Here is a 21,671-nt window from a genome sequence, read left to right as displayed (position 1 = left end):
ATTTTTTCACTTGGCCACTAACACCATGTTTGGCTAATCAATACCTCATTGTGTTTTTTTTTAAACAAATTAAGTCCATTAATTGAGTACTGAAATTTAATGAATACATGGAATGGCTGAGGTGCCCCTGAGGAGAGGTTTGGGAACTGAAGCGGTGTTCATCTAGCCATCTAGCAAGATATCAGCATTTTTTAGAGAACAGGAGAAATTCTTTGTTAGTTTTTTAGTTAATTTGCAGTAATGTTAATTGTTGTAGTGTTAAATTGTGTCATTTAACGAGCAAATATACACTTAATTCCAAGATAAAGAGCTTTAAAAATTTTCTTTGACTGCCTAAGACTTTTGGACAGTACTGCTTGATCAGCAGGCTACAGGTCCAGAAAGTAAAAATCCAGACCAGAATTTTGTTTCAACCAACCACCTGAGTATAAAGAGCCACATTCACATAGTACTCAACTGATTGGTTGAAACAAAGTCCTGGTCTGGATTTTTAGTTTCTGGACCTGAAATGTCCACCTCTGGTGAGCTAAGTCTCTGTGCTTGTGTTTAGAAGGTCACTGGTTCAAGTCTGGCCTACACAGAATACTTGCATGCCTGTGGGCCCTTGAGCAAGACCCTTAACTCCCAGCTCCATAGAGGCTACCCTTTCCTGACAAGTTTGTTCTCAGAGGTGGACATTCTCAACCTGAAATCTATAGACTCCTGGCATAGGTTCTAGCTATAGAATCTATAGACAAATCTATGACACCTATATTTGTGTCATGGAGCGCAAAATGAGGAAGGCGAAAAGAATATTTCCCTACAGGGATCAATAAAGTGTCATTATTATATTTCCCACAATGCATGCCAGAGACATCCCCTCCCCCACTGTACATTTGTGATATTCAAATTGCAGGTCCAGGCACCGTAAAGATGACTAACCTCTCTGTTGCTGGTAGCACATCGCCACGGTGTTGTGGCAACATGGTTCAGCCGCTAAAACATGGCCGCAGCGTCGCAAGGCGCATTAGCGAGAGTATTGTGCAACTGCGGACATTAACCGCATGCATGCAGAGGAGGCCTTGACTTGGCAGTTGAAATGAAGCAGATGTATTTTATTATGCAGCAGGGGGACGGCACTGAATACAAGCGAGTCGCTTCTTCTCCAGCAACGTAATACTGGGAAGCAGGAAATGGAAAACATGGCGACTGTAATCAGGCTTGGGGATTAACAGTGACCCCCGTGGTCATGATTAAATCAGTTTCATTGAATATTATTCCAGAAAGATGACGTTTGATCAGGGCTTTGAACTTGCCTTACGCTAGAAGGGAATTACAGAAAATGACACCCGGGGGCTGGTTAAGTCGACTTTTCCCTTGCAAACTCAAAAGAAATATGCAATGAAGTTACATATTGTGAACATCCTTCCAAATCTCACTCCCAAAGTGACCTTGAATTAATTCCCCTTTCTTTCAGCTGCGCGGTAAGTCGGTCTGGATCCGAGAGCCCAGAGCAGAGGCAGTTTTCCCCACTTTGTTGTTGGCTCACATGGCGGCTGCACCCTTCCTCGGGGTTCCACCTGCCGGGAGAAGGCCATTATCTATAAACCTCTGTTCCCGGGGCGCAAACAGAGACATGTGTTCACCTGAAGTCACCTGTCGGACTCCTCGCCGCGGGTAGAGAATTAGACAAACACGCGGGGAATGACCCATATGAACAGAACATCAGAGTATCTGTATCTCGAATTGTGAACACCGACAGAAAAGACGTGGGTCCTAATTCATAAAATATATATGTACACAATATTAATATTCTGTTATAGTCTTAAACCCCAGCCGTGCCACATTCCCAGACTAATGTCTAACAATTAGGGTAGTAGGGTTTTAGAATGAGATCTACTCAGATTATTCAGATGAGGCCTGAGGGCTTGTGGCCTATTTCAATAACACCCAAACTGAGCACAAACCATTGAATGGAGACCACTGGGAGTGATCTGGCTCTAGCCGGGGCCACATTCATCACTGCCTCTGCGTGTTGTGCCACGGTATAACAAGCTCTCCTTAGGAGCTACGGAAAGTTCCGATGCTAAAGTGGCAAAGCCGGGAGATGCGCCTTATAGTAGTGCCAGAGTAGGGTGCTTGTGGTGTTTCGCTGACCTCTCAGGTCATTCCACGTTTGCACGGTGCTCCGTTCCCAGCGTGAGGGAATCTGGTTTCCCTCAGCTCACTAGACGGGAGCCATCCCAGTATGGCACCGAGGCAGGAGACCAACTGATGCATTTGGAAGAAAAAGAAAGAAAAAAAAAACATTCAAACCACTCCAAGCCATTTTCAACAGCAGCTCATCCAATTAAGTGGTGGTGAGCTAGAACCTAAGCCAGGGGGATAAGCTGTTGACAATCGCATTTTTTTGACTGTTTCTCTCTCTCTCTCTCTTTCTCTCTCTCTCTCTCACACACACACACAGATTTTGGCTGTTGGAAATGGGTCTTTTGATTGTGGTAGAAAACCCATCCAAATGCAAGAAGAACACACAATTTCCACCCACAGTGCTGGAACAAGTCTCCCCGAATCCCACAGGCGTGTAGTGAAAACGGCTCCCTGCTGAACCGCCGTGCCACTGGTTGAGGCCATCCTTTTTACATGTAAATATGTCCCATTCTAAGCCGACGGAGTGGTAGCTAAGACATTAACTTTGAGAATACCCTGATTTCACGTCTTTGATCGCGTTTAAACGGCCAGGGTGATTAAAACGCTTGACCAGCTGTAGCAGCAACGGCTCGCGTTTCCTCCAGTCGTTCTGCCTTGATACAGCTCGTCTTCTGATTGACACGGCTATCTAAAAACGTCGCGGCGCTTTCAGACCGCTCGGGTCCTGCGCTGTAGCTTTAACGCAGCATTTCGTTTGCTCAGTCAGTGGATGACAAAACGTTAGTGCGACCTCCGCTAACCCTGCTTTAGGAGCCGAGGCTCGTTTTCGGCGTGTGGCACCTTGAATGCAGTCTGTCTGAAAGCCGGAGTTGGTCCGTGTCTATGATGTAGTGGAGACGGAAGACGCGAAGGGGACTGCTTTATTTTTAATGCGTTGTTTTCCCCTCCCTCTCTCTCTCTCTTTTAGAATCGAGACAGGAACAAACATTACCGGACGATGCTTCCGATTTGCTGCTAAAATAATAATAATAATACAATAAAAGAATTTCCATCGAAGAGGCGCTGACTTTACGCATTCACTACGGGCCATTTTTGCGTAGACGGCGCTTGGAATCGGGTTTGAAGAGCCAGTAGGATGGACGTATTCTGCGTAGGAATACCCCGCAAAGTACGTCCCGGATTCTGTAATCTGCGTGGAAGAACTGAATAAGGAGCTGCCGATTTTGGATGGTCGTAGAAGATTTTTTTAAACACAGCAACGAGGGTAACTGCGACTTGAGTGGGGAACGACGGCGGGGAGAGCCTGGTTATTTTCTGGCATGCAGGAGAAAATGACATGCCAACATGTCTCTAAATAAACGGATGACATCATTTAAACAAATATATAACAAACTTTCAACTCTGTCTTGTATACAGTGGGATTTAAATATAAAAGACTTTAATTGCGTAATGAGCAGTGACTTGTAGACCAGATGAAAAACAACCAGTTTCGGATTTTTTTAAAATGACTTGTGGGTTGCTGATGTGCCCAGGAAATGAGAAGCGCTGCTCGTAAGGCACTGACTCCGCATCGGCTGGATCTCTGAACTGCGGTCAGCGGAAACCTGCAAGTTCGGATGCAAGCAAACAACTGGCCTGAGCTACATGATCCGGAGCCTTGCCTTTTACTGGTGCCGAGGCGTATGGGTCCTGCGTACTCAATCTCCCAACTCCCACACAAAAAATACAGAATAGCTGTATTTGCTCCTGAGCGTACATTATAGTAGATAGCGGTAGCTTCGTGCTCCTCGACTGACAGCTACCCTTTTTTCCTGTTCCTTAACTGTTTTCATCTTAGATTATTTGGCTGCTATGTGATACGCCAAGAAATAAGCTGAACGGGTCGCTCCCGCCGTGGCGGTGTTCGGAACCGGGGTCTGCACCTTTTTAAGGCGAAAAAACAATATATCTCTGCTCCATTGGGATAGTGTGACTTGCAGTAGTCCACAGCTGGCAAAGTCTCTAAGTAAACGGCGTACGCGATCTGCGTAAGGTACGTCTTTTCTTGGTTAAAGGCGAGACTGAAGTGACATTGCAGTCTTTTTTTTCTCCCCCTTCAATCCCCACCCTCAATGGTTGGAGTTTAGGAAATAGCGTAAAGTACGCGGGAGGGGGGGGGACATTACGTTTGGGTGTAGGGGTGGGGGTGGTGGTGAAAAAGGAGAGAAGGTGGAGCGCTGTCCGCCGTACGCGTTTGCGCAGTTTACGCTTTACCCCGCCCCTCCCGCGGCGACGGTGATGGGTCGGAAGCGGTGTGTCGGCGCAGATTGCTCCAAGATGGCGGCGGGGTGCTGCGGGGTGAAGAAGCAGAAGCTGTCGGGGTCCCCCGGCGCGGGGGGTCCGGGCGGCGCGGGGAGCGGGGTGGCCGGGACGGGACACTGCGGGTCGGACTTGGGGATGGGCTCCTCGTCGGCTGCAGCGGCGGGGAGCGCCGGTCGTGTGAACGGCCTTGGGGGTCCCGGGGGTGGCAGCGCGAGCAGCACCAACGCGTTGTCCCCGGCTCCGGGAGGCTACAACTCAACCGGCCTTTCCCCGAATCTCAGCCCCGGACCCGGGTCGGGCAGCGGCGGCAGGAAGATGGTGGTGTCGGCGGAGATGTGTTGCTTCTGTTTCGACGTGCTTTATTGCCATCTATACGGATACCAGCCACCTCGGACACCCAGGTTTACAAACGACCCTTAGTAAGTATAAGTGCTAAAAGAAAAAAGAACTAATTTTCTTAACATGCCTGTCTGTCTGCCTGTTTTATTCCATGTTTATGATTGCAAACCTAGTTTTCGTTATTAACGGCCATGTCTTGATGAATAAGCTTACCTCTCTAGCTTGAGAAACGAGTTTTGCACCTCTGCAAACTTACCTAGTGACTTCAACAGTCGCCGACTTTAAACCGCTTTCTGGTAATATGGTTCGGCTATTAAATTCAGAAATACGTGTATATTGTGATCTGCAATTCTGTGGATTCGCCAGACTACGGTAACATCCAGTGATAAGTTTTTCATAACTTAAAGCCGAGGTGCAGGAAGAAAAAACAAAGGAGGTCTACCATCCGGCAGAAAAGTAAAAATGGAAACGCCGGCATTGAGAAATGATGCCTGTCTTTAGTGTGTTTGGCACCCGGGAACCGGGCGTTTACATTATCGGCATTAATTTTGCTAAAAAGTTACACCCCATAACAGTATTTCTGTTCGTTTCTCTTCTATTGCTTTACGGTTTCGGTGTAACTTCAGGAGGTACATATTCCCCCCCCCCCCACTCTTTGACATGGGGTGCATGGGAATGTCTCAGAGAGGCAGGAATGTTTGGATCGCCACTTTTAATTAATTCCTGGATAATATCTTGGCAACATTGTTTTCTGTACGCGGGTGACTTTAATATTACTCCCCTCCCCGCTGCCAGACGATGTCGATAAACTCTTACCCGCAAAGGGACAAAGGCGAAGAGTTCCAGCTCACTTAATTATCGTCATTGTCATCTAAACGACCTAGGAGAAAATATTCATATGAAACGGAAAAAAAATAGACGGCGCTTATTAAAATCCATTGATTGATCATCAACACACTGCTTGGGCCGTATTTTTGTAAATGGACTCGTAACGATTTTGTGTGCAGTTTCCTGTTTTTTTTTTTTTTTTTGTTTGTTTTTTTTTTTACTTCTAAATCAATGGTAAATGCCCTTCGCCTTGTGCCGACAGCAAGCGACCGGCGCCCGTCGTCGGCAAATAACGCGGAATTAATTCGGAACACGAGCGGATGATGCATGAACGTGAGGATCCCGATGCGGACTCGGACGCGACGCTTGATGTAGAAAAATACGAGGGGTGTGTGTGTGTGTTTCTTTCCAGCTCATCCGCCGATTTTCGTGTGAATAAAAAATAAACATGGCTGGCTGCTGTAAGTGTTCTCCTAAGCTGTTCTCTTACGGCCTTGTTGATGGAGCCCGTATGTCCTTATGTCACAAAGGCGACGCACAATGCCCCCAACTCTTTTGAACTGGGAAAGTGAAAGTATATAAAGTGCTTTATTGGAAATAAAACACGCGTAGATCGCATTTTCATTTCGGTGCCCCCTCCCTCTTCTCTCGTATAGGTCTACATTGCAGCATAACATAAGCGGGCGTTCCATATTTAACGTAGCCTTTGTGAAAGAGGACTTTCTGAGGTCCACCGCATCGACTGCCCGGAAAGCTTCGTGTTTTTTGCCCCTTGTGCTTATGCGATGGGCCGCTTTATGCCGTGTCATCGCCTTCTGCAATGTTGAATAGAAGTTAATTGTAATGACACATATACCATAAGTGGAATCGCCCTGTTTTAGTGTAATTATTTGCAGTTATTGTGGGTGGGTCTTTTGTTTCTGTCCGATGCCTGAAGATTTTTTACAATGTATTTTACGATGTATTTTTATCCCATGTCATAGTTTTTTTTTTGTTTTCGGGTGGTGGTGGTGAAGTATCTATATATTTGAATGTATTAATAAGGATCTATTTGCCCCCCTAGTTAGGCTGTGAGGATGTCTAATCTAGTCCGGGTTTCGAGTTATGTATGCGGTTTAATTTGGGCGCAAGGGAAACATTAGCGGAACTGATGCATCAAATTTGGGGGATGTTAAGGGGTGGTGGATGGTGTTTCTTTGTCTCTTCTCTTTTATTTTGAAACAAAAACGCAACTGTACATCTATCTTTAAATTTGTTGGGGTGGGCGCGGGGGGGAGTATAGTAGAGGAACAACAAACCTCCGACCAGTGTACTTAAACAGTTAATTGAATTTCTCCTCATTATCTTGAATGTTGGTTTTTTAATGATTTTTTTAAAGTCCATGATCATTGTTTGTGTGGGGACGTGGTGGCGTCTTATCAATTTAAAATGTTAGTTACATTGTTATTGGTCCACAAGCAATGGATTTGGTGAAATTGTGACGGTTTGTTAGTCTCTGAATCGCGATGTTATTCTACACTTTAAGCCCTCAGACAAGACCATCCCGTCTAACCGCGTCTTTTATTTCTTAAAAATAATATTGCAGTGTGAAACAGCCGTTTCAGATAAAGGCAGCGATAACAGACCGGGATGAATTTGTAGGCTATCTAAACTCCGCCACCCGTACCATCGCTAGATATGGGGGACCAGTCCCCCATAGCTAGCTAGTTCCTTGTGAATGAACATTAAAGGGGCAGCCAAAATGCGGTTAAATATTCTAGCTGCCTTGAAAAGGTTAGGCTGTGAATATTAAGAGTACATCTTTTTAAACATAGGCGTAGACCGGCAGTGGAAATTGGAAGCGCTTGCAGTGTAATTAGAACCTTAAAATATGAATTTTATGCGCTCGGATGACGCTCATCCACCGGCACGTCATAGAAAGTGAGCTTTTTTAAGTATTGTAAATGAAGGAGCGAATTACCCCCGTGTGTCACTTGTAAATAATGAAGAACTGGGTTTAATATAATAGCAGAAAATTTGAATGGGTTTATTCATTGGTTAGATTAGGATATACAATGATTTTGCTTCATTAACGTACATGTACATTGCAAATGAACTAGAGACTAGAACCCAACATGAATTCACATTATTGTCTGTTTTTTTTGTGATCCACATTTCAGAATTTAGTGAATAATAGTCATCGTTGACTCACCACAGCACACAACAATGAAACGTGTCCTCTGCATTTAACCTATATGTGACACAGCAGGGGGCAGCTAATTCAGCGCCCAGGGAGCAGTGCTTGGGGGCGCGGTACCTTGCTCAGGGTACCTCAGTGGTGCCTTGCTGGTCGGGGATTCGAACCTGCAATCTTTCAATTACAAGTGCGCTTCCCTAGCCATTAAGCCACCTCTGCAAATTGTACATACAATGAAGAATATTGCTTATGGAATCCACACTTTATCCGTGTGTGTACAGTATGTTTTCCAATCCATATTTCAATACCAAAAAAGCATTTTTTTTTCTTGTTGATGTGTAATAAATTTTTTTTGGGTTTCCATCCCCGCAAGTGAGGTAAACCATCTGGACAATATCCTTTCAGACTTTATCGTGCTACTTCAGTAACGTCGCTTGGTTATTGCTCTGGCATCATAATGAAATCGATTTCTAATCTGGTCCCAATCTTCAACTGTACCGTGGCATTTTGGAAAATCTCGTTGAGGGAACCTCCGCAAACCTTCACTATCTGCTCTGGTTTGGGGGGGGGGGGTTGTAGGGCACCCCCGAGGAAAAACATTTCATTTAATACTCCACTTGCTTGCTTGCTGGGTTCGCTTCCATGGCACGGACAAACTATTTGAGTGTAGACGCATGTGCATTAGTGGCAAAACGTGTATCATCCTGTCTGGTGATGGGATGGAAAGATGGGGCTAGGTGATGATCGACGGAGTCAGCAGGTTCACACGGCTGAATAAGTAAATATCTCTTACGAGTCCAGTTACTTTTTAAAATCTTCCTCTGCTTCATGTTTTGCCACTATATGGTTGTAATGTACTATCTGCCAAGTAGACGTGAATGCCGTGCAAATTTAATTAATCCCTTCCCAGTATTGGTTTGTTTCTAGGATGATTACTGGAGGTTAAGAATAGAAATGTCCTCAGGTATATGGAATGTGTTATAATTCATCCTTGGTAATGCGGCACTATGCTGGGATTGCAAATCGATGAATCGGCCGCTTCTCTGAAGAGCTTCAGTTGCCTGCCGGCTGATGTGTTTAAACTGGAAGCTGTCAGCTGCAGTTTCAGGTAGGTTCTCTGCTAGGGATGCTGGCAGATCCATATCGGCCTTTTCATCTTAATGTTCTGGATATGGCACTGCATATACACAAGCAACCACATTACCATTGATTAGACACTAGGCCCCGGCCGGCTCGTATACCTCGAGGCCCTGGACGCTTGGCCCCTGGCCGGCTCGTATACCTCGAGGCCCTGGACGCTTGGCCCCTGGCCGGCTCGTATACCTCGAGGCCCTGGACGCTAGGCCCCTGGCCGGCTCGTATACCTCGAGGCCCTGGACGCTTGGCCCCTGGCCGGCTCGTATACCTCGAGGCCCTGGACGCTTGGCCCCTGGCCGGCTCGTATACCTCGAGGCCCTGGACGCTTGGCCCCTGGCCGGCTCGTATACCTCGAGGCCCTGGACGCTTGGCCCCTGGCCGGCTCGTATACCTCGAGGCCCTGGACGCTAGGCCCCTACCCGGCTAGTATACCTCGAGGCCCTGAGCGCTAGGCCCCTGGCCGGCTCATATACCTCGAGGCCCTGGACGCTAGGCCCCTACCCGGCTCATACCTCGAGGCCCTGGACGCTAGGCCCCTGGCCGGCTAGTATACCTCGAGGCCCTGGACGCTTGGCCCCTGGCCGGCTCATATACCTTGAGGCCCTGACATTCTCGTCAGGCTCCTGACCATAAATGGCAACTCTTAACTTGTGGCTGTTTTGTTTCTGACAGTTTGTCCTTTCGGTGAAAAGTTTTTTTTTTTCTCTTTCTTTTCTTGCTATTAACGGTGATGTAACCACACCACCTTAATTTATAGGGCCATGTGTAGGGGGCGCGACACTTGCAAAATATATTTTACAGCTGCCAGGAATTTTGCTCTTTTAGTGGTGGAAGTCTGACATTTGGACTGAGACATAGACTTTATTTAAATACTCTTCACTCGGTCATGACCCATTCCACAGTTTGTGTTGTGATTATGAAGTGGATGTGCTGTTACAGCACTGCAGTTTCCTTTTCCAGTTGCTATATATTTTGCTAATCTATTTTGTCTAGAGTACACAGGGACTGATATTAATAATTTTGCCAGCTGAATAAAACAAAGGGGCGGCATGGTGGTGCAGTGGTGAGCACTGTTACCTCACACCTCCGGGACCCGGGTTCGAGTCTCCGTCTAGGTCACGTGTGTGGAGTTTGCATGTTCTCCCCATGTCGTCATGGGGTTTCCTCCCGGTACTCCGGTTTCCCCCCACAGTCCAAAGACATGCTGAAGCTAATTGGAGTTACTAAATTGCCCATAGGTGTGCATCTGTGAATGAATGGTGTGTGAGTGTGCCCTGCGATGGGCTGGTCCCCCATCCTGGGTTGTTCCCTGCCTCGTGCCCATTGCTTCCAGGATAGGCTCCGGACCCCCCGCGACCCAGTAGGATAAGCGGTTTGGAAAATGGATGGATGAATAACACAAAAATATCCGTTTCAGCACAGGTACCTTCAGGGGCTCCATAGTTTAGGGCTGTTGTTCTACAAAAAATAGACAGTTGAAACTTCTGTCTTGTATTTCTCGAACCCTCTTTTAGCGACGTTCCATCCATCCACCCATCATTTTCTAATCCCTTAGCCTGGTGATTGCGGGGGACTCGTCCTCGGTGGCACAGGGCTGGCATAAGGCTCAGGTACATGCTGGGTGGGATGCCAGTCCACGTCGAACAGATTTTTGAATCACAATGACCAAAACACATTTTTTTTTTTAAAGTCATATCAAAGCTAATTTGTGTTTAGTTGAAAAATGCCTGTAATGGTGGAAACTTGACAGGAGACCCTGTCATTTGGGTTAATTTAATTCTAGCCCGATACATCAAACTTCTAATCTAAAACATCCTTTTGCTCAGAGGTAAACATCCATAGCGTTTGTTTTTGAGGGTTCCTCAGTTCTGCTTGCTCGTCCGCTTTGGTGTTTGCCGTTTCTGACCCGAGTGTGCGAGCCCCCACATCTTCAGCTTCTTAGCTCCAGCAGCGTCGACACTGTGCATACTGAAGCGTTCCTCTGAAGTCCTGCATCCACAGATCTCCTCAGAGGCTTCTCTCGGGTTGCGCGCGCGATCCTCACAGATGTCTCTGCTTTGTGGTCTTCTGGGTATTCCGGTGTTGTCAGTCGGTTGAACATCCCATTTCACAGTTTGTTTTATTAGTGCACCGACTGCCTGAATGAGTGCAGCACTTGTGGTTTTCAACTTTGAGACCAGCGCTATTATAACGGAGGCGTTTCTGGATAGCCCATGAGATACCATCGGCTTATATGATATATATATACACACACACACACACACACACCCCAAAATAAAACACTTGGCTCTTTGATTGGTCTGCCACCCATGTTAACCACCCAAAGAGGTGCCCAGACATAGACAGCTGATCATGATGTTAGCCATAACTTGGGGCAGACGGTCGCATACTTTAATCTTTGCTGGCCTTTAACCAAAAGAAGCTCCACTGTTGTTTCTGTCACTTTGAGGAAAATCGAGCTTTTCCCGGTGAGAACCTCGCCTCTGCCGCGGCGGACCCCGGACTTTTATCGACGCGCGGATGTGGAGCATCTATCCTGCCAAAGACACCATCTGACTTGTGATGTACAACTTTGGTTTTGATTATTTATTCTTTCTTCAGTCAGATCTTTATCTTTATAACTAAAGTCGTCCGTCTTCAAAGTGGTAAATAAGCCCATCTCCCACGCAGCATCATTGATCATTAGTCTGTCCCTGACGAATGAAGTGTCCTCGAACTGGGAGTGCGGACATGATTACTAGCAACCCGCATGTGTGTGTCTGGGAAAAGCTCAATGGCCTGACTTCTTGACATCTTGAGGCAACCCCCCCCCCCCCCCCATCACTCTCGGGGGGGGACCCACAAGTGATGCTTTCTCACTCTGTATTGTTTCTCCATTTATTGCAGAGCAGAAATGGCAGAAGCGTGTCGCATTTGGCATGGGGACCAATATCGTTCTCTGTTGTCCCTTGTCTGCCAGCTTTTTTTTTTGTTTGTTCAGCATTTAACTGTTGGCAGGTACTTTGCAAGTTACCAGGCTTTTGTTCCGATGGTGAAAGTCGCAACCCCTCGTTTTCCTCGCCGCTCTTGCGTGGGGCTCCTTTCCAAGATGCTGAATTCGCGTTATTTTTGGGGTTTGTTACGTAGCGCAGGAATCCCTTGGGCTTTTGCTTCGTTGGAAAGTGCAAACTGCCATCTGAAAGAAACACCGAGCATCTCAAAAGGCAGGCGCCCACCTGAACACGGTATGCTGGCTCTGCGGCAAAAGGAAAACCCAAAATCGGCTATGTTCGAGTTCGCGGGGACCCTAGGGCACCGTTTACAGGTCCTGTCAGACCTGCTGGTGACACGCAACCATCCTTTGCAGTCGACTTGTATCCCAGTCGCGTTTTGGTGGACATTTCCCCTCCATCCCGCTTCCCATCTGACTAACATGTGACTCATTCCCCCCCCTCTATTTGGAGCGAAGGACTTTGGCATGTTCCTCCTACTCTCAGCTCCTTTTTGGAAGTGGATCAAGGCAGCCAAGGGTTGAAATGGAAAAGCTTATGGGCGTTAGGGGCTCAACTTTACTGGTCAACGCCCTCGGTGTTCATCGAGTTGCGGCTTCTCCATATGCGTGTCTGTCGGGGCCGACGATCCAACTGGTGACCATTAACACAGAAGTATGCTGCTGTTGCTTTCGTTTCTACCCTTGTTGGAAGACGATCTTCTGTGGAACTTGTGGAAATAGGCCTAGTTTGATGGTGAAATGTACATTCTATTTCTGTGATTGTGGCTGTTTGTGGCTGGCTGCGGGAAATCCTGTCAATCTGGACATTTGCAAAGTCCATTTTACGCTGATCTGGAAGGAATAGTTTTGAATCAATGAACACACATCGCATTTATTTAATCTTTTCCCTATCAAACTTCCTGCTCCAGTCATCAAAAACATTTTAAGTAGCAAACCTGTTCAACTGAATTTTAATGTTTGAATGTGGCCACCCCTCCCACCAAATAATAAATAAAGTAGGTTATGCATTTAATGCGTTTTGCTAGTTTTTCCATGTAAACAAGCAGATTTTTAATGCATTATGCAAAAATTAGATTTTTTTTTTATCAGCCCAAGAGGAAGTGCTTATTTTTATCTTGACAAGCAAGGATATAATGGTGTACTTTTAAAGGGTTTAAAACGAAGTTCTTAAAAAAAATAAAAAATAAGCCTTGCACTTGGCGTAGTAATTAAAGCATAGGTTTTTAACAGAATTGTGCCTGATTAACTGTCTTCGAAGCGAGGGTTAGAATATGTGTTTGGATTTCATCTGAGAACGTTAAAGGATAACATCTGGCCTTCCAAACTCCCGCGTGTTGGTGTCGGCGGAGCAGGATCAAGAATTTACCCGTTTTGCCATGAACGCCTTGATAATAGTCCTTCCATCTTTCTACAGGATGTTGTTTGGATGCTGAGGAGAAGCCTTGCATGTTTAGGCGTGGTGAGCTTCGCTGCTGGTTGGGGGTGTTGAGGTGGACACCATGGCTGTAGCGCTGCTGTGAGTCGCTTTACATACCAGCTGTTCCTGTCAGTCGTGTGTGCCAGATGGGACGCGAACTAGATTGGAGCTGTAGGCCTGGTCCACCCCGATGCCCATAGAGCGGTGCGCAGCGGACACGGTGGTGCCATGCCAACCAACTGCACGTGCTGTCGCTGTGAACGCTGTTGGACAGGGAAAGAAAGGGGCGGAGCTCCCTGTTGACTGTGATTGGGTCACGTGGAGCCAGGCCAGGCCCAGCAGCTCACGCATGGGTGAATTTCTTGAATCACCCGGCAATTTATAGATTACTACACAGCAGAAATGCCAGGCACTCTCTCTCTCTCTTCTTCTTCTTTCCCGAATAGGTTCCCACCCTCTGCATCCTGTCGACAGAGCTTTGAAAAACTGCAGTACCGGTATTTTCAGCCCAAGCCGCTGGGATGGCAATGGAAAAAAAAAGTGTGGGGGCTGTGTTGTATCTCTCCAAAAGGTGTTTTTTTTTTTTTTTCCCCTGGGAGCCTTATTTTGACGTTTCTAAGGAGACAGGTGAGGGGGTATTTTTGGAGACTATCCAGACCTCAGGGCTGTTGACGTGAGACACTAATCAAAAGGCTACAAACTAAATACTTTATGATGCGCGCCCAATCATATGAAGAACAACACTTGACTATGGGGTGAACTGCTGTCACAGGTGGGGGCTTTCCATGCTAAATCTGGACCACATTTGTTTTTTAAACTCGTCACTAGGTGCTGTATTTCTTCCTCGATTTCGCAATTCTAGGGCTTAGTTCTCCTAAGATCTCCATCCAAAATGGCGGTTGCTCTTCCGGGTCGGGCATGGTCTTGAAAAAGTCCATCCCCAGGCAGAAGGGGACGGTGACTTTAGCCTCGGTTGACTTTACATGCTTGTGCGAATTTTTTTTCCTCTCCTTTCTTTAAAAAGCTGAGTTGCTTCTGGTCCGCGTCCCGGGGTCTGGATAGTCAACGGGAGGGCGTGCCCATGTCAGGAGCCGAGCAGGCGGGCGGACGTCCCAGGTGCCGCCGAAAGGCAGTCTAATCTTTTTGATCCCCTCGAAGCCCCCACTCTCCATTGGCTCAAGGTCAAGTGGAGGTTCCTCATAGCGGGGAATTTGGAAAAAGCAACAGGAAGCAGATGGGGGTGCTGGTAGGCCAAGGGTGGAGATGCTGTAAATCCCCCCCGCTGGCTTTTTATTAATAGAAAGAATCTGTGCGTGTAACTGGGAGGATCTAGGAAGAGCTAGATGTGTCCTCCTTAAACAGTACTGATGGGCATTACTCCCATAAGATTGACTGGTAGCTACTGGGCTTTTGTCATCTATGGGTGTCCTCTTAGTTGGCCCCAAAGCCTTGGGCTCCTATGTAAAGTGACGTCCATGGGTCATGTGGTTTGGCTCTCTCCTTTCCAGGTAATTCTCTCAGTTCCTCGATTTTATGCACTGGGAAGTAGACAATAATCCAGTATCAGTCAGGAATAAATCGGTGTCTCTCCAGTAAGTAACAAGGCACCCTTGGTGAGTTTATGTTGTCAGTGGGTTGTCTGTCTCTTTTGTTGTTGTTTTCCTGCTTGGGTCACTGCACATTTTCCATAAATCATTTTGGTTTTGCCTTATGAAGTGAATACCCTGAAATTGAGGCCGTTTGGCAAAAGAAGAGTTCTGACACACACCCCCCCCCTCCAGTATTCGAAAAAGATGTCTGCCATTGGAATGTGGCACCCTCCCTCTCCCCATGCCACCTAAACTTTTTGAAAAACCCTTTTTCTTATCTTTCCCCAGAGGGTCATTTCTCCTCTCATCTCACCCCTCTGACTGCTGTTCTCTGCACCTTGATAGCAGCAGCCTTCCCTGATATCCAACATTTTCCCCCCACAGTTATCATTTTCCACACGTGCATTTTTCTACACCCTCCGCCCCACCCTTACAGAGAGAGTCAGATATCTCAGCAGGACAAAAACTGGTTCTTTAAGTTCTTCTGAAATTGTGCTGTTCAAATGCATGTGGCAGCGTGACCCAAACGACTGAAGATGATGTCAGTCTTCTGGCCTTCCACTCTGTCTATCACTCTGGCGCACCTACTGAGCAGGACATACTGAGATCATTCTATATATATATATATATATATATATATATATATATATATATATATATATATATATATATATATATATATATATATATATATATATATTTTTTTTTTAAAGATCCTGGTTTAATCCTGGGTCTGCTGGTAGAAGACTGCACTGTGAGGCAGGCTGCTTCCAAGTTCAGAGTTTCTAAGACCGCAATACAGAAGAACAAGGTGAAGCAGGAGCCACTGGCAGTGACCAAAAACCAGCTAGGTAGAGGGCAGAAGCAACTTCCTAATGCAAGAGATGACCGTCGACAACTGGCAGTGCCTCTCAAATCAGAGGATGACCTCAAGTGACCTTGAAAATGAATGGGAAATATTAAGTGGTGTGATGTTCCGGTATTTTCAATTCATAAGACTCATTGAAGCACTACTGACAGACGCACACCCTTAAATTGAGAAATGAGTGAAACACATTTTTGCCATGCTGTCAATTTTTTCCCGAGCTGTATTAGTTGTGTCCTTTTCCTTTCATCTGTAGGATTTCAGTGATGTTTTTTTATTTATTTTGAAAGGACAATAGGGTGGCATGGTGGTGCAGTGGTTAGCACTGTTGCCTCACACCTCTGGGACCCGGGTTCGAGTCTCCGCCTGGGTCACATGTGTGTGGAGTTTGCATGTTCTCCCCATGTTGTCGTGGGGTTTCCTCCGGGTACTCCGGTTTCCCCCCACAGTCCAAAAACATGCTGAGGCTAATTGGAGTTACTAAATTGCCAATAGGAGTGCGTGTGTGCTGCGATGGGCTGGCCCCCCCATCCTGGGTTGTTCCCTGCCTCGTGCCCATTGCTTCCGGGATAGGCTCCGGACCCGCGACCCAGTAGGATAAGCGGTTTGGAAAATGGATGGATGGATGAAAGGACCATAGTGATGTGTGTTCATGTATAGCACAATGTTAAATATGTTAGCATGTCAACAAAAACAAAAATCCCTTTCCTGCAATCTTGTGGAGAAGTCTCAAACTCACCTGGAGGTGTTTTTCACGCTAGGATGGTCGGCTTAGCAGTCACTCTAAGTTTTTTGTTTTGTACCAATTCAGCTACGTCAGTCTGTGATTGGTTCTTTAGCAGGTTACTACTGGTTGCGACTGTTGGGATATTTCTTGAAGTCCTTTTTCTAGAGAACTGAGATTCAGGTGCTTTTTCTGACATGACTTGAAGCAACACCGTTATTTGACGCGCTATATTGATAAGTTCTGTTGGGCTGTAGTTTTTATTTCGGGTAATTTCATCACCTTTCACAATATCACTCACAGAAATTTCACATATTGCCATGTGATATCGTGCGGTTCTACACAGAAGGAACCGGTTGCGGGCTTCTGACTGATGCAGATGTCCCCTGTCTTGTGTCTGTGTGCTTACTGTAGTCTGTGTGCAAATGTGAGAAGCGCAGTTCTCTCTGCAAACAGTCACAAACCATTACTGTCTAAACCTGCCAGGTCAAAACCTGCAGGAGATATTTTAACTGCATCCTGCTGTGCCGTTATTGACTATTTACTTACTGGTGACGTAAAAGCAGAGGTGGATCTGAAGCTTATGATGAGTTATGAGGATGTGCTTTGTGTTATCAGTGTAATGTTCACTATTATAAAAGCCTACTACCAGTCTTTGATATTGTAAGTGTAGATACCTCAGTATTGATGGGCGGACACAGCAGTGTTACTGAGCCCAGCAACGCATAATTTCCACTGACTAAATCTGTCTCTTGGTAGAGTTGTTTTTCTTTTACTAAGTGGCCATAATGTCTATTAATGAGACGGGATGTAATAAGATAGAAGTAATTCATTACAGGAAGTTTCATGATCCCACTTCTAATTTCTCGAGTTGTGTGACTGGTTGAGTTGCTAGTCTGTGTATGTTTGCGTCAGATTCCGGTTAGTCATGCGGAGCTGGTCGGGATGAATCCAAACCGAATCAATTTTCAGACTTTATACGTAGCCAATATTGTCAGGCGATTTGACCAAATCTGCAAACTACCCAGATTAGTATGAAATGAGTGAGTACCTTGCTAATGAAGAAACTGTCGGTCCCAGTCGCGGGCGTTGTGGTGTTTAACCATTAACAAGACACTTTAATTACACAGCAAAAAAAAAAAGAGATATGAAAACGAGTGAATAACCTTGACTTCCACAAAGTATAACCCCCAGGTCCCCTTAAATGGGTGGGTTGAGGTCTCCAAAAAATGCCCTTACCGCCTTCCAGTGACTGCGATGCTGTTGTCAATGTGCTGTACAATGTCACCATTACCTAACCAATGGTAGTGACTGAAAAAAAGGCTTTGTCCCCGACGCTGTTGTGACAGTTCAGTGTTGCCCTCGTGTGCCCGTCACCTAACACGTTTTGCAGGTCGGTCACACCGCGGCGTTTTTTGGTGTAACGTAAGCCGCTCTCCGGCGGGCTTCTCGTCTTTCGCGTGGGTGAGCCACAGCTGTTTGCGCGTCTAGGCACCTGTTTTTTACGTTTTATGATCGTTACCAGACTCTTGCCTGCATTAAAAAAGAAAACAAAAACGGGGGTTTTCCCCAGCGCCAGAATAAAAGATGTTAATACCGAGAAGGGCACCCGAGTCCACGGGGTGTAAGCCACCCCCCGGGTTTAATTTGTGTCTGACGGCTGCGCAGTTCGGCGGTGCATGAAGGTGTCCGAGCTCGTGAGGCGCTCTCGTTCACCCTACTACGTGACACGCACGCGCAAATAAACTATTCACGCAGACACCGGATACCGGGGCGCCTTGCTTGTGCCAGCCGGTCGTGAGGACGTTTTTTAAGTACTTGGTATTAAACGTAAGTGTATTTGTTAGTGGAGTTTATTTCCGCTTAAAAGCTGGCAATGATGGTGTATTGGCTACATATGTATACGCCGTCGAAATGTTGGACATTTTCAGTGGATGAACCGTTACGGTAGCTCGTGTGTGAAATATAAAACCTATTTGTGTTTTTTTTTATTTATTTTTTTTATATCTTTTTTTACAGCAAATATATTTCCCAAAGTACTAAAAGTAAATTGGGTCCCCATATCGTTAGGCACCTGTGCTTTGCCAGAAAGTTACTGGATTTCACATTTGTGTCGCATGCACTCAATTTGGGAAATGCTGTAATTAAGATGTATTATTAAATGGGAACTTACAATACCGCCTGAAGCCGAAATTGTAGTAATGGGGAATTCCGATTTGTGTCCACTTGTCAGTTCTGTAGGCTTTTCAAGAGGTTTGTCTTAAAATACGTAATGGCGATTGTCCGTCAACAGGAACCTGACATTTTCTCCGTCCTCTTCCTTTCTACGTGTTTTCCTCAATTAAGTCATGTGGAGAAAGTAATCTATTTATCTGCGTGAGTAAGGGACGGAGGCTGTGTCTATTTGATTTCCCAGCTTTTGTTTTATTTACTTTTTTCCTTCTGCTTGTGTAAATTTGAGGATATACATTGTATTGTAAGGTTCGACATTTCCGTAAAAAGATTGCAATCCCATGAGGCCGTGCAGTACCACGTCCGCTTTGACAGAGCAGCCTCGTGTGCCATTGCTGGCCACCTGGTCCTGATAAATGTCAGCCGCTGACATGGGCTTGGGCTGTAAGAGTGGCAAGGAACATGTTGGCAGAGTTGGTTGCCTTGGTAACCCTGAATCGCCAGAAGGTAGCGAGGGTTGCCACAGAGATGACGGTGTCGTGCGTGTGGCGCAGACTGATGGACCTCGGCCAGGTGCATGCGCGTCTGAAGCTTCACGGGCCTGGAGTACCGCGAGAATCCCTCTGCATATCCCAGCATAATCCAGTGGAGTTCTGTCGGTTACTGGCGGTTTCCCTCTGTGCTGTCATTTTCAGTGACACAAATGCTTATAAATACTCTTTTGTCCTTTTATGGGGCTCTCTGCAATATAGCGACTTAATATGGATTGTATATTTATCTGTGTCAAGTAAAATAACTATTATTAGTACGGATCCTTATTTTCATTGCTTGAATTTCCATTAGGTTTTTAGTGTGTTCTCAGGATGGTATGTGGTGCCAAATATAACGTTTTAGAATTTGTGTGTGTGTCAGTCACAGAGAGAGAGAGAATCCCCTGCCCAACCCCTCTGATGGAATTTAAACAATGAAATTAGTTAATACCAGTATGTGTTTGGGTCACATCATTTATGTTGCCATTTATTTATTTATTTAAAATACTGAATACACCTAGCAAGCAATTACTGTCCACACTTTCATTTAATATGCATAACCTTCCTGGTAGAATTACACTAGTATCTGATCTTTCCATGATATAGGCAACTGTCAGCATGGAATATTCCCACTTGTACTTAGCAAGTTCGGTACTGTGTCATGCTTGCATTTTAACAGTTCGTTTCCCTCTCTTTGCAGTCCGCTGTTCGTTACTTGGAAAATAGGCCGGGACAAGCGGTTGAGGGGTTGTATAGGTACATTTTCAGCCATGAACCTGCACTCAGGACTCAGGGAGTACACCCTTACCAGGTAAGCCTTGTTTCTTATTGTCCTTTTTATTAGAATGCTCTCTTCATTTGGGGTGTGTGTGTGTTTGCGGTCTGTCTTCCTCTTTAACCATTAACGGGAGCCATTGCTTTTCCGTGTCGTATATGCATTTCACATTTCTACCAAAAGCCAATTAATAAAGATGGAGGCATGAAAATTTCATATCACGATTGTAGTGACGAAAATTGTCATGGTTATCAGTATTATCGTGGTTTTGCTGAAACGTTCTGAAAATGTTCAAAAACTACTACTGGATAAGCTGAAATCATTGAATCAAGTTTTACGTTGAAACTCATAAATACAATTAGCAGTACTTGGCTTATTCTAGTTTTGTTTGCATACACGTTAAAATAACATAGGCAATACTATATGTAAACGCATGAAAACCACATCGAATGCACATTAAAATGCACATTAATCATCGACAGAGTGCTGCCACCTCCCTTTTGCCATGACACAAAACAAACCCACATTGCACACTGTTCCTGAACATCTGTGTCTGGGAGACTTGCTCATTGTGGTTGTTGCTGGGCGATATTTAATGTGAGTTTCGCAAAGCATGGTAATCAATCACTGTTTTAATTAAAATTTGATGCGGTAATACTAGCTGTTAGGAATTTTACAGTGGTTTACTGTGAAACTGGTAACCATTTCCATCCCAACTAATTAATCATAACTCGTAATACTTGGTTGAAAACTCGGTGTGTTTTTCAGTGCTGCAGATGTGGATGCTAATGTAGTCATTATTATTATTCATGTGTAACTCGAGCAGTTTTTGAAGTGCGTGATACATTGAATCCTAAATAGGCTTCTTTGGTTTAAAAAGTAATTCAGAAACTTATCGCATAAGCAACCCTGGAACGTCCCAGAGTGATTTTCTTGTGCACCATTAGCTATTGCTGTATTATCTAGTTTTCAGAAGGTGGATTGATAATTTCCCAATGAAACCAAAATAAATGTCCTTATACAGGAAGCCATTTTCATGTGCATGACCTAAAACAGCCAACATCTCTATCCCTTGCTCTAGCTGCAAAGCACACAAATCAATGCCTTGCAGTTTGGACTCGGTATTCTCACCAACTCTTCGGATCACTTTCGGAGTTTGCCAGCACACTCTACGGTGACGATCGCTGCAAAGTGGTGTGTGATCGCCATCTTTCGTTTTGCGTGTCAAGACTTCTGCTTGGCCAAATCCAGTCATGATTCTTCTAGATACTTCACTGAGGTTTTGCCATCCCTCGACCTATCACTCAAATATCATGCTCATCCGGCTAATGCTTTATGTTGTCAGGGACTGTCTTCGCATAAAACCCTCACAAAGTTGGACATGCTTACCCCGCAGAAGGAAGTTTCTTTGGCTTGATCTTAGCTGAGTGACTGCCGCTTCTCAGGATTGTAAAAAGCACGTCAGTGTTTATATTTTATTTGATGCAATTAAATTTGAAGGCATTTTTGCTTGCTGTGCAATTCAAATAATCAAACACAGGCACTCATATTTGGCATCTGTGGTGATTTGGGGGGAGGGGGTGGATCATGACTGACAACTGAGCTGTTCTCTTCCTGCGATGTCCTGGCGGTGTGGTAATGTCCTTCACTGCTCTAATCGCCACATGTACCTCAGTCTGAAGAAGACGCCACGGGC

At 45.6% G+C, this 21,671-nt stretch overlaps 1 protein-coding gene and 1 long non-coding RNA gene across 5 annotated transcripts in view; one reads left to right on the top strand and one right to left on the bottom strand.

Moving 5' to 3' along the window:
- The window catches only part of ammecr1 (AMMECR nuclear protein 1), a 46,812-nt gene that overhangs the window by 6,897 nt on the left and 18,244 nt on the right, over positions 1 to 21,671 (top strand). The window contains exons 2-3 of one of the 2 annotated variants that reach the window (XM_048997677.1): positions 3,098 to 4,850; positions 19,901 to 20,011. In XM_048997677.1, coding sequence (XP_048853634.1) covers positions 4,408 to 4,850; positions 19,901 to 20,011 — 554 coding nt within the window. In that variant the 5' untranslated portion in view covers positions 3,098 to 4,407. Of the gene's footprint in view, positions 1 to 3,097; positions 4,851 to 19,900; positions 20,012 to 21,671 lie in introns of those variants that run through there. The other variant, XM_048997678.1, reaches the window with a different exon arrangement.
- Positions 1,074 to 3,108, bottom strand: LOC125721701 (uncharacterized). 3 transcript variants are annotated; one of them, XR_007385927.1, is made up of 3 exons: positions 2,528 to 3,108; positions 2,137 to 2,250; positions 1,074 to 1,559 (listed from the first exon to the last, which is right to left on the bottom strand). It is a non-coding gene; the product is annotated as an uncharacterized LOC125721701 (long non-coding RNA). The 3 variants fall into 3 exon arrangements; XR_007385929.1 differs by having other exon boundaries at positions 2,685 to 3,108; XR_007385926.1 differs by having other exon boundaries at positions 2,971 to 3,108.

This window comes from Brienomyrus brachyistius, unplaced genomic scaffold, assembly GCF_023856365.1.
Source record: "Brienomyrus brachyistius isolate T26 unplaced genomic scaffold, BBRACH_0.4 scaffold35, whole genome shotgun sequence".
Lineage (NCBI taxonomy): Eukaryota > Metazoa > Chordata > Actinopteri > Osteoglossiformes > Mormyridae > Brienomyrus > Brienomyrus brachyistius.
Note: the sequence above shows the minus strand (reverse complement) of the source record. Positions and strands in the feature narration are given on the sequence as shown.